Below are 12,523 nucleotides of genomic sequence, written 5' to 3'. Positions count from 1 at the left end.
ACATGCCAGTATAATTGGCCAAATATCCTTAAGAAATACAAAATTTCACAAAAGCCTACAATGAATGACGTTAGATCGCTTTCCCTAAATATGGACGAAGCTGAAAATATTGTGTACAGCTACAACTGCGTTGCATATCTACTTTTCGTGCACTACAAGTTAATTGTGTTCGAATAGCTCAGCCCATTTTTACGCCGCCGCGGTGGCTCAGTGGCTATGGTGCTCGGCTGATGGCCCGAAAGACGCGGGTTCGATCCCGGCCGCGGCGGTTGAATTTCTTTGGAGGAGAAATTCGAGGCCCGTGTACTGTGCGATGTCAGTGCACGTTAAAGAACCCCAGGTGGTCGAAATTTCCGGAGCCCTCCACTACGGCGTCTCTCATAGCCTTAGTCGCTTTGGGACGTTAAACCCCATAAACCAACCAAACCAACCATTTTTTTTTCTTTTTGCACATGCACTGTTATACGACTCTCTGCTTCTGTGCAAATTTTTCTGCTGTGCACACTGATTACTGTGTCAAGTGTCATGCTTTTGTTTTTGCTTTAGCGTTAAAATTTTGAGTGAGTTGCTCAGCCATCTGCCAAGCGATCGGGATCTTCGGCATCGTCAAGCTAGTCCAACAGCTCTTAGCCGAGGGATCCTTCCAGGGTACTTCTGGACAAATAAAACAATTTAATGAAATGGATTAGAAGCGGTGTTCAGAACGTGTTTGTTCGTGAATTATTTTATTTCTGTGCTGATGTTTTGCTGCGCGCTTTGTTTTTTTTTATTTTTACGTTACTGTTTCTTCCCGGCCGATTATACAGTATGAATGCTGTTTTTCTTTCCGTCTTTTTTTTTCAGGGAATCAAATAGCTTTGACACATACATGATTACGCGCTTGTTTTTTATTTTTTCTGCAGGCGAATAGGTTCTTCAGTGGCTAGAATGTGCCTAACATTTTTCTGTCTCTTCTTATCTGTGTCCGCCTTTTTTGTCTTCCCTAGCAGGGAGAAACTATAGAATATAACTATGTTGGAATTTGTCAAATCGCTTGAACTACTTGAACTGTGTTGTGGATTCTACTATGAAGTGATTTTATATGAAATTATAAGGTTTCTGGAATGCAGTTTAAGGGCTCCATTTTCACCTCCCTTCGTCCGCCGATTTTGTGCGTCCGTCCAGGACGTCCTCTAGGACCTGTATATTTGCACTAGGTGCTGCTTGAGCTAGTCTCGAAAATTCGTCTCCTGCTCCTTTTAATTGTTAGACCACGATATCGTCGATTTTAGCAGTGCCAGCCAGGCAGTGTTTTAAATTATCACCTACAATAACGACGTTACGAAGGCAGATACGCTCGGACTCACCAAGGGGATTGCTGTGCTGGAAACACTAAGCATCGGCAGCCATATACCTTCTGATTCCAGCATGAGGGCACCAGATGGCGCCACTTGCCAGCGAGCCGGCCTCGCCCTACCTCGTCAGGACCGATCACCGCGTGTGCACTGGCGCATGCAGTGAGGAGCAGTACACGCTAGGCTAAAAGTCTGTATTATGCTCGTTCCAACGCTAGCGTCCTTATTTCTTTGACTGCCTACCTCATCCCTTACATCACGGCACCGTTCCATGGCCAGCCCCCACCCCTTGTGGGCGTTTCGTGGCACTCTCTCTGCACATGCTCTGCGCCTGTCCAGCAGGCTGTCCGCACGGGATACGCTCTTTGCAAACATGCGCTCATTGCCTATATACACTCCTGCTAGACGCAACTATTCCAGATTTCATCTGGTGCTCGATATAGAAGGACCATTGAACCGCCTCTGAAAATTTCACAGGCAAACTGTGTAGCTATCACCTAAGAACAAGGGTCAGCCCGCATGCCTTCCTGCAGTGGGCTAGTCTAGGCGTAGCACAGATCACAGCGCTACCTTTTCAACAAGGAGTAAAAGAAAAGTAAGACATTACTTGAGTTAAAGATCATTAAACAATTCCCATCTCATTGCATGACATGGTTCAGCTCCTGCTAGAGTGTCTCTTGGTCAGCGGCATTAGTTGCAGAGTGGTAGATTACGCAAACATCAGCGAACGGGCTAATTTTACAAGATGCATGCAGCCGGACATCATTAATATGTGCTAAAAAGAGCAGAACAGTTAGAACAGAGCTTTATGGAATGTTTGTTTCAACAGAGAAAGATCTGGAGACAAAGTTTTTAGGATTACTAACTAGGAGTGATTTATCAATAATTCTCTGATTCACATTATTACATTGAGGTTTAGTTTTAAAAGAGATAATTTTACTATTACAAAGACAGCTCTCAGTACACTTTTGTTTGTAATTTATTTTAATTACCTTCACTCTCTTGTCAAATCTATTATTTACCTATTCAGAGATGTTTGCGGCATTGTTCGAGAAATAAATAAAACAACGATTCTTCGAATCTAAAATCTGCCCTTAACACTACAGCAGCGTAGTATCATACATGTCTAATGAAGCTAAGCATTAATGAATGTAAAGCTATGCGAGTGTCTAACATAACTAATACTCCGACCTCCGATTACTTGAATTACAACCCTTTAGTATCAGTGGAATCACACGAATAACTTGTGTGCCTAACATGGTGCGTAACAGTGCTAACGTAATATGGTCGCTTTATATTCAACACATAATTAGCAACGCTAACCCCATATTAGGCTATTTACGTGGCAACTTTTCTGAGGCTCAACCCTCATTGAAATTAATTACAAGTAACTAATCCATTCCAAACAAAGTATGCTACGCCAGTGTGGAAACCTAATCACAAGAAACGAATCATCTCACTGGAACTTGTCCAGACTAACTCAGCTCATTTTATTCTAGCTATGAGAAGACAGCCAGCATAAGTGAGATGAAAGCCAGACTCACCATTTTAGCTCTGTCATCATGGTACAAATTTTTCCAAGTCTTTTTCACAAACCTTACTATCATCCAACACTCCGCCACTATCCCCTCATTTACACTCATTATACATCCAACCGCATCGCCCATCATCACATAGTGGACATTAAATCAACGACCACAAAAACTTGCACTCAGTTATTCATAATGCTCCACATCACGCGAGTATGGAGCCGCCTTCACAAAAAACTTGTAAATATTTGCGACAATCCATTTTTCCACTAGGCTTTAGCTAACATTCTATATTGAGGTGCTTTGTAATGGTTCTAGAAGTTCGTACACGAAATTTTTTTAACAATTATGTAAATGTGTTTCCCTTTCTGTACCACTCCTTCTCTAACGCCTTTGGCCCTGAAGGGTAAAATAAATTAAGTGAAATAAAATTTGGTGCTGAGCATCAACCAAATTTTGTGAACAGACCTATGGCTAAATTCAGCCTTCCTGCACAGTATAACCCACTTAAAACGATACCAAAATGTCAAAAGACGTTTCTGTTACAACCAGGAATTCTAAAAACAGCGTTAAGCAGAAAATAAAACCAGCATTACCAATCTGAAAGCCTTTAACGAAAGTCAGGAAAGTGTTTCCCCCCCTCCCCCCCAATAAAAAATAACGATGTGTAAATGTGGTAACTATAGTCAGCGTTGTTTCACAACAATCGCGGTTGCATATTTAAGCACGGAATATAATTGCTGCAAGCAGATGAGCAGGAGATCTTTATAAAAAAGTCAAGGTGAGGATATTTCATTCGTAATGCCTTCTGACTCGACACAAACAGCATGAGTTTCTGTTAGCCGTTGTCACTGCCATCGGTGTCCACTCCAGTGACATCTGCGACGTTCGCGTTGTTAGTAACGTTTTCAGTTGTCTGGATCGCATTTTCAGCGTGCATGAATTCTTCCAGTCCCGGTGAGCTGCTGTTATCTGAATTGAATGGCGACCAAGGCTCTGCACCAGTGCATAGGCGGCGTCCTGGAGTGACTCAGTGAGTTTGGTGACTACGTCACTGAAATCCCGAGCGAATTCCGCTTATCTCTTGATGATGACCATGCGCTAAAGACGATCTGTGCATCCTTTAATAGTGCCTGTAACGAATGCATGTAGCACGCCTTCTCACGTAGCTTGAACCAACTAGACCAAAAGAAAACGTTATTTAGCAGTACAACCTTGGAACCCGGGTGCGAGCCGATATTCTTGCGCGTAATGCCGTGGCTCAGTACAAGCATGCTCCATAGGCACTAAACCTGCAGTCATGCTAGGAGGGAGGCAAAAATATTCCGAGACTACGACGATTATCAAACTTGCCAAAATGCGCAAATCAAGTGACAGCGGCTATCACCAGTCCAGTGACACACGATCTCGCCCGTGGTACTGCACCGCAGGCTCATGCAAGCGTCAAACCTGGACTCGCCGTGACGTCAGCGAAGAATAGAGGGGGACGGAGCATTACTTGCTCTCTTAGCGTAGGTGTCTGCCTGCTGTCCACACCTCTTTCTCAACGTGATTCCTATGACCGGTGCTATCTGAAAGACACACCACTCAGGAAACAAATTCAGCCCCTTAACCCTAGGGAGTGCGACGAGTGATAAGCGCTAGTTAGTCCGCGAAATGATTAACCGCCACGCTCTACTGGCGCTGCCACTTATCAAAAACGAATAGTCGCAGTAGGTTTGGAAAGCTTGGGCGTATTGGTGGCTCAAGGAAAGTGTACTCTGAATCATGGTCCATGTAGCCAAACTGGCATTCACCAGAAAGTAGGGGCCAGGGTAGATTGACCTTGCCCCGAGCTGGCAGCTGACAGTCGGGAGCCTCCCTACGCTGCTGCGTGCAGCATGCGGACGGGGCGAAGACGCTGACGATGACGGCGCAACCGGGACAACTAACTGGCTAATGCAGCTAGCACGCAATCAGGAACGTCACACGAAAGTACGCAAGTGCTGTGTGCCCCTCTTCTCCGCTTTGATGCAGCATGCGGCATCCTGCCACGCGTGGTCAAGTTCTCTCTCGGTTACGGGCACAGAAGTGCGTGCTGCGTCGACAGCGCAGTTTGGCTTGCATGGCCACAGCGTTTTGTTGTTTTAATTTTTTTTCAGGCGCTTTCGCGGTAGCGGATTGAATCGTTATAACTGATAAGAGCAATGATGACATTGTTATAAATGACTCATTCTGCCATAGAATGCACGGCCGAGCTGAAGTTGCCGCGCTTTCAATTTATAAATCAGGTTTATTGCTCTAAATGGCAACGCTTAAGTGGGCTTGATTGTACGATGATTTTTTTGCGTATTTAGTAGCTCTCGTCGAAGAAGAAAACACCTGCTTGAATAACCTCGTTGCCGTTAATCTGCTGTACTCGTTTACTGGATGATAACTATCAATATAAATGAGTTTGTACTACATTTGAAGTCTTTGGAGCAGTCTGCATGTAGGATTTGTACACAGAGTGTAAAACGAAGTGGCGTTGCATAGTTGTTGTCTTTGTGATCTAAAATAACTGGCATGGTTTGTCATTCTTTCTAGAATTGCATGTCGACATCCATCAGCTGTTTGCGTTGTGGAGGTTGAGAGTCAGTCAAACTGCTCCCACATCTCTTTTTTCGATACTGACGGCCAGACTGTCATTCATAAAGGTATACTACGAGTAAAAAACCAGTCCCCATTTTAAAGCTTGGGTCTCCTTCGCAGCGAAGCCTAAAATTCAATGCTCGGTTTCTTCTAGTCGACTGACTGCCGCTCTCAAGAGAAAATTTGGCAGTTCTCAGCAAAGGCAACCTGGCGAGACAACGAAAACCGCGAGTTAGCGTGGACTTCAGTTTTGTACGTCGCAGCTCAAGTTACACTTACCGGCCTGCTGACATGGCGCGCAACAGCTCCGCTGGAGTTTGAAGCCCCAACCAGCCGCTTCCCTGTAGTGCCTGACTAAGGCGCACCGTAGTGAACCAGATTAATGATGCCACGGCAGAACCAAAAACAGCCAGCCGCTGCCCCTTTTCTCTTGGGTTGTCACAGAACATGGTGCAATTTACGAATCTGTCTCAAATGCTACCCGAGAAAGCACATTTAGCGGATGCATGGGAGAAGGGTCACTCACGTATCTGCCCCTCCAGCTGCCGGTTGCAGTAGCGGACTCCGTTGATCTCCATGAAGTCGGCTCCGCACTGCCCATCGGGCCGGTTGTTGGAGTGCAAGTTGAACTGGATGAACGACAGCTCTACCCTGCGCACATCAAAGTTTCCAGATGGACATCTTAATTTTGGCAGTACATGAAGGGCACATGAATGCTCGCCAGTGAGAGCAAATAACTTTGAATTCCAGTCGTTCCCACTATCCAAGCCGAACACAATTGAAAACGCGCACCTTTTTAAATTTATAACCACACCGAGATTCAGAAACCGATCCGGGCTGCAGCTCTCAAAAATTCCTTGGTGAATCCATAGACAGTCTACAGACTGTCTCTATACTTTCTACTTCAATATATGTTGTTGTTTTTTTTTGAGTGAGCACAGAAGCGGCCCTTGGCGTCTTCGCAAAATGCTAGACTGATCACTGAAAAGCAGCCAGTAGAGAACCGCCACTAGCATGGCAGTTAGGAAATTGAAAAACGGCGGTATCGGCCCTGCGTACAACACGCGCCACACACAGGGGCTCCGGTAGGACGTCAGTGTTTTTCGGAAAGCCGCAGAAGCCCTCCCATATTTAATATACGCATCCCATATCTTCTCGTACTGACCATGCAAACAGGATGTCGCTAATGTTCGCGCGGGCGAAAAATGGTTACTTGAATATGACTTCAAGCTTCCAAGAAAGCATGTCTAGAACGCTGTGAATGATATCGAATATCGTAGAACATGCCGTGTGTGTCCATCTATTTCTCATGGTTATCTGGTCGTGTCTAACGAGCGAACAATTTATAACTGTAGCCTTGTGTGGCAAAGTTGTGGGGCCGCATGCAGGCGGCAATGAATAAATCACACGAAAAAAGCTAGGTTAAGCAGCGCTTAAATTAACGCCTGACTAGGCAGTCGCCTGTGACACACCACAACGGGCAGTTGCCTGCGAGGCGTTTAAACGGACCTGTGGGAGGCCCTGCTGACTCGACCGGAGATGTGCTTGGCACGAAGGCAGAGAGGCGACTTTACCTCCATATCGTTCAAAGAACGCAAAATGGCGGCCAAGTAGGCCAAGTATTTGCGCGTAATTTGCGCTTCCATAGCGAGCCGATTTCGATTAGAACAGCGGCAAAACAGGTTTTAGCAAGAAAACTTCACAATTAGTCGAAGTTGTTTATCTGCATTGAGTTAGCAACGTAAAGGCAGAACCAGCGGCCGTGCGCGGCGGCCGCCGGGACTGGCTGTAGTGCTAATTTGCGCTACGGCTGAGTGAAGCTTCGGGGCTTCAGAGTGTAGCCGCATAGCCGCCCCCTCAATCTTCAGTTGAGAGTCGCTAAACGCAAGTATAACAGCTCTCGCCGTACTAAAAGCTTCGAAGCGCTACCCCCTCTCGCTTACATAAGCATCGGCTTCATGGCAGGAGCGGAAATAACAGTAGACAAAGAAAGGCAAAGAATGCGCGCACTACCGTCCATTATCACAAGTAATAAGGCTTCAAGCACATGACATGCACTTTTTGTACGGGTCTCGTGTGCAGCTTACTGAGTCACACTGCAGTTATATCAAAACATTTATGGTGAATTTTTGTAACATGCCAACTGAGGGCAGCACAAAACTGCTCGCACTGCCACAGAAAGCCCGACCTTCATAAGTCAGCGTGTCTAAAGACATCTTCCTCTGTGCAACTTTTGCTATTTATTTCCTTCATAATGTAAATAGAGCGCATGAAGCGCTCTACTGCTCTGTAAAGGGGTTATGTTAAAGAGGATAGTGTTTCAACGTAGATAAATAAAGCGCTTCCTTGGAAAGATGGTTTATGGTTTATGAGGGTATATCGTCCCAAAGCGACGTAGACTGTGAGGGACGCCGTAGTGAATGGCTCTGGAAATTTAGACCGCCTGGGTTTTTTTTTAATGTACACTGACATCGCACAGTACACGGGCTTCTTGAGTTTCCAATCGATCAAAATTCGACCACCGTGGCCGGGACTGAACCCGCGTATTCCGGGTCAGAGGCCGAGCGCCAAAACCCTTGAGCCACCACGGCGGCTTCCTTTTTCGGAAAGAACGCTGCTCGGACTGTCACAGCAAGCCCGAGTTTTGTAAGTCAGCGTGTCAAAAGACATCTTCGTGCGTACAACGGTAGCTGTTCTGACCACGTGCGTTTCCACGTGGGAAATTTTATCCTAAACTGCATGTTAGAACACTGCGAAAACGTGAAATTTTGCTCGAAACTGGAAAAATCTACCACAGAAACGTTTGAAATGATTCGGCAAGTTTACGGCGATGGTGGAATGAGTCGTGCAATGTATTTTGAGTGGCACGCGCTGTTCAAGAACGGCAGAAAATACCTGAGCGACAATGAAAGATCAGAAAGGGTTCCAACCTTCACGATCTCTGCGACCGAGCAGGGCGACGCAGGTCCGCAGCTTGGCCAAGCACATGCCCATTGTATTTTTCGAATTTCGTGGCATTTTGTACCAAAGATTCGTCCCCAAGGCCCAGACCGTCAATAGCGAGTCCTACAGTCACGTTTTAAGACGTCTGAGGAAGGACCTTTGGGAAAAGTGACCGGATCCTTGGACTGCGCCAAACTAGTGCTCCCGCCGAGCTCTCCTCACACTTTATTTTATCGCCCGAAAGAACATCATCTCACTTCTGAACCCACCCTAGTCGTCCAGATTTAACTCCTGTGGACTCCGCCCTCTGCACAAAAATGAAGATCTAGCTCAAATGTGTTTGTTTTGACACCACTGCGGAGATCCAGCGCTTATCGCGAAACTCTCTTGTCGCGCTTGGAAAAGAAAACGTCTAAGGCACATTCCAGCCGTGTCAAGAACGCTGGAAGCGCTGTGTTGCTCTTTAAGGGGGGTTATGTTGAAGAGCATAGAGCTTACGCGTAGATAAATAAAACGCTTCCTTGGGAACAGAGCTAGTAACAGAACTTAGCACTGACGGTACAGATTCTTCTCTGCACCCTCGATGACGAATCGGTGTCACACCGACACATAGCCCCGGCCTGTATTCAGCGTTGGCAGCCACGCAAACCCCGTCGACAGACGTCAGCGCATGGTCGGTCCTGGAAAAGCTACGGCGGTGCGAGTGATCCTGCGCTCTGCCTTGAATTATTGTTTGCAGTTTTGAGATACCAGAGTGATGGGAAAGCTCCACGATGCGTGTGTCTTTCTGGAGCACTGGTGTAGGCGTCCCAGTTTCTCGAGCTCGACTTTCGTCAGCTCGAAGCACTTTACACTGTAATATGCCTTCGCGGTGAGCATTGCCTGTGTGAGAATTCGGTTCGTGCACAAACCGGCACCACTAACGTGGTGGGCAATCCGCGGGATAAGGTAGAGGATTCGGCGCCACTGGCCTTTAATGCACAGCCAGGCGAGCCGTCTGGCTTCTTCTGTCTTTGTTGGTAATCTAAGCCAGCATTGCGGCGAGAATGGTGGTAGCCTTTATGTCATGCACATGCTTGAACGACGCTATCTGGTTTGTCTCCAGCAAAACGGTACTGTAGATAAAGATGGGGTAGGACATTATGGCGACTCAAGTCTTGTGTTCGGCGTCGATGTATCAGAGCAACCATGTCTAAAATAAGCTTGTGCATGTGCTCCATGAGGCCGGTTGTGTGCGGATGGCGTCCAGTTGTCTTCAGCTGGCTGGTGTAACTGTAGTGCAGAGTATATGAAGGAAGCAATCATCGAACAACGGAAAACGTTTTGGTATGTTGCTGCTTATTATTATGATTGTTATTTCATTCTTAATTTGTGGTTTTATCGGCGGGAAATTAGTTGCGTAATTATTTTATGGGTGAAAGATAATTGAGAAGGAAGTAGAGGAAAAAAAAACATTTCCTGCCGCTAGTGCGCTGTTGCCATTTCCGTGATAAGCACTTCGCGGACGCTATGCTGCAAGAGGGTGTTTCTCAACCAATTTCGCACCTTCAGCAGCAGTTTCGTTCGGCACATTTTTCCTCAGACGTACTGTCAGATATTGGCATAAGAAAAAATCACAAGTAGACCCATTCCCGTCTGCATAAAACCCTTTGTCCGCAGTGCATAACCCAGGTGGCAAACGATGTCGGGCCCCTGCGAGCCCTACATGGGCAGGTGTTCCCTCAGATACATCAACCCCCTGTGCGGAACGTGACTTTCTTTATCACACGGATTCTACTACATCGGTAATGAAGAAGTTAGCCGAGCCCCAATTCCCACATCCGGCCTGCATCGGCCCTCCGTCAACTTTTTGAGGGCAGACAAGATGTTGATGTGGACTCCATGGAGGAAAAATATCGGCAAGCCCCACCAGGGCTGCCCACGCAGAATTTGTTGTCTTACATCGGGCTCAATACCCGGCATGTCTGAATGCTGCCAGCTCTGGCGACTTAGTGAGGGCAGATTGGACGCAATGCGGGTTCCATGAGAAAAAACTTAGGCAAGCCCAAATGTGGCTATTGACGGAAAACCACAGTTGGCCCCACATCGGCCGTGGCGGAGCTGATAAGCCGGTATACCTGCATCCTACTGTGCCATTTTTTCGTGATTTAAACTATATTATTCGTCTCCATAGGGGACCATTACAAGGCGAAATTCTAGAGGCCCGTGTACTGTGCAATGTCAGTGCACGTTAAAGAACCCCAGGTGGTCGAAATTTCCGGAGCCCTTCACTACGGCGTCTCGCATAGCCTGAGTTGCTTTGGGACGTTAAACCCCAATAAACCAAACCAACAAGTAAATGTTTAACAATTTTCACTCCCCTGCTTCACTGCAGAAACTTATACATCATTGCTTCACACAGTCACGTAAATTGCGTAAAGTAACCGCAGCACACACATAAGATGCACCGCCCAAACAGGATGTACTAGAATACACGTGCACGTGGATTCGCCCTATTTCATCACAGAATGAGACGCATTAGGCAACTCGCGTCGACTACCCACACTAGGCCCGACATCAGAGCGTTTGCTGGAGCGAATATGAACTGCCCACATCGGTCTGACGGGGGACCGATTAGGAGATCAGACGTTACCTCAGACACGGGCCTATGCATTGGATCGGACAAAATGTTGGGCCCCTGCGATTCTCATGTGCACAGCTGAGGATCGGACAGCCCATCTGGTTCCTACGCCGGTCCCCTTTGGGGAGCATGTGGCAGTGTCAACCGCAATCCTGGCTCACCGCAATCCTCATGAAACTAGAAAGAAGTCAGATGGCGTCTGGTCTTGAAAACAGCCTTGCTATTCGAAGGCAATGGTTCAGGGCGCTCCATGCTTCAGCGTCGGCATTCTTGTTTCCGTGAAGCACGCAGTGTCCCTCCCGTCTGCCCAGTGAACCGTTTCCATGGGACCATTTTAGCGGTATTTCGGAAGCCGCTCTTCCAGGTGCACACAGCTTGAAGACGGGCCTATAGAGAGACTCCCCGAGACAGTGCATACGCTCTGTGCTCTTGGCCGATGGCACTGGATCCCTCCAGACTTCGAGCTTGCCTACTCAGGGTCCTGTGACCAACGGAGACTCGAGCTGTTAACACGCTGTCTTCTTGTGTACTGCATACATACCTTCCGTTCATTACTCAGCCTCTCGTTCCATGACCCTGTGACCATTGCGAAAAATCGCAGTATACAGGGTCTGTTCTGAAAGTAGTAGGACTGGTTTTTTCCTGGGCGGACGGGCGGTCGAGAGGTAGTCTGCGCGTGCAGGATCGTTGAAGGGGGATATTGGGAATGCTGGGGAAAATCGGCAGTCGGCTCTCGGCCGTTAAAAAGAGGAGATCGCTTGTACTGTGAACCCCTGTCGAAACGTCGCGTCACGCAGAATTGTCGAGCGTTTACTGCATCAGCGATACGCGATCAAATTTTGAGTAAATCTTGGTAAAACGGGCAAAGAGACTCCCAACATGATTAAGGAGGCCTACGGTGACGCTTCCATGGGTAGATCAGGTGTTTTTGAGTGGCACAAGCTTTTCCGAGAAGGTAAGGAAAGAGTGGAAGAAGACGACCGCTTCAGACGCCCTTCGACCAGCAAGACCAACGAGAATGTGTAGCGAGGGAAACATTTACTTAACAGTGATCGTAGAATGAGTATCAGAATGATTGCTGATGACTTGAGCATTCCTCAAACCCAAGTTTTTGGGATCGTGACAGAAAACTTATCCATGAGGAAAGCGTGCCCGAAGTTGGTGCCGGGAGTGTTGTCAGAGGAGGAAAAGGCCAACCGGTAGGATCTTCTTCGTCATCTGAATGAGGACCCCGATTTTTTGTCCAGCACAAGGCGGCAACGCTCTCTCAGCCCCCCTACAGCCTCGACTTGGCCCTGCCAGACTTTTTTCTATTCCCGAGAATAAAATCGACGCTCGAGGGGAAATATCACGGATCGGTAGAGGTGGTTCAACAGGCCGTGACGAGGGAGCTAAACAGCATTCCGGTCCAGGCGTTCCTGGAGGCGTACGAAAACTGTAAAACTCATTGGCAGCAGCGTGTAGGTGCGGAAGGGTGCTATCTTGAA

At 47.3% G+C, this 12,523-nt stretch overlaps 1 protein-coding gene across 2 annotated transcripts in view; it reads right to left on the bottom strand.

Moving 5' to 3' along the window:
- Positions 1 to 12,523, bottom strand: part of LOC149355655 (cubilin-like) — a 198,026-nt gene that overhangs the window by 56,058 nt on the left and 129,445 nt on the right. For both annotated transcript variants that reach the window (XM_089583969.1, XM_089583970.1), the window contains exon 19: positions 6,000 to 6,124. In XM_089583969.1, coding sequence (XP_089440095.1) covers positions 6,000 to 6,124 — 125 coding nt within the window. The remainder of the gene's footprint in view (positions 1 to 5,999; positions 6,125 to 12,523) is intronic.

This window comes from Amblyomma mixtum, chromosome 3, assembly GCF_055824585.1.
Source record: "Amblyomma mixtum isolate Tamu chromosome 3, ASM5582458v1, whole genome shotgun sequence".
Taxonomy (NCBI): Eukaryota; Metazoa; Arthropoda; class Arachnida; order Ixodida; family Ixodidae; genus Amblyomma; species Amblyomma mixtum.
This window is presented reverse-complemented; position numbering and strand designations above follow the sequence as displayed.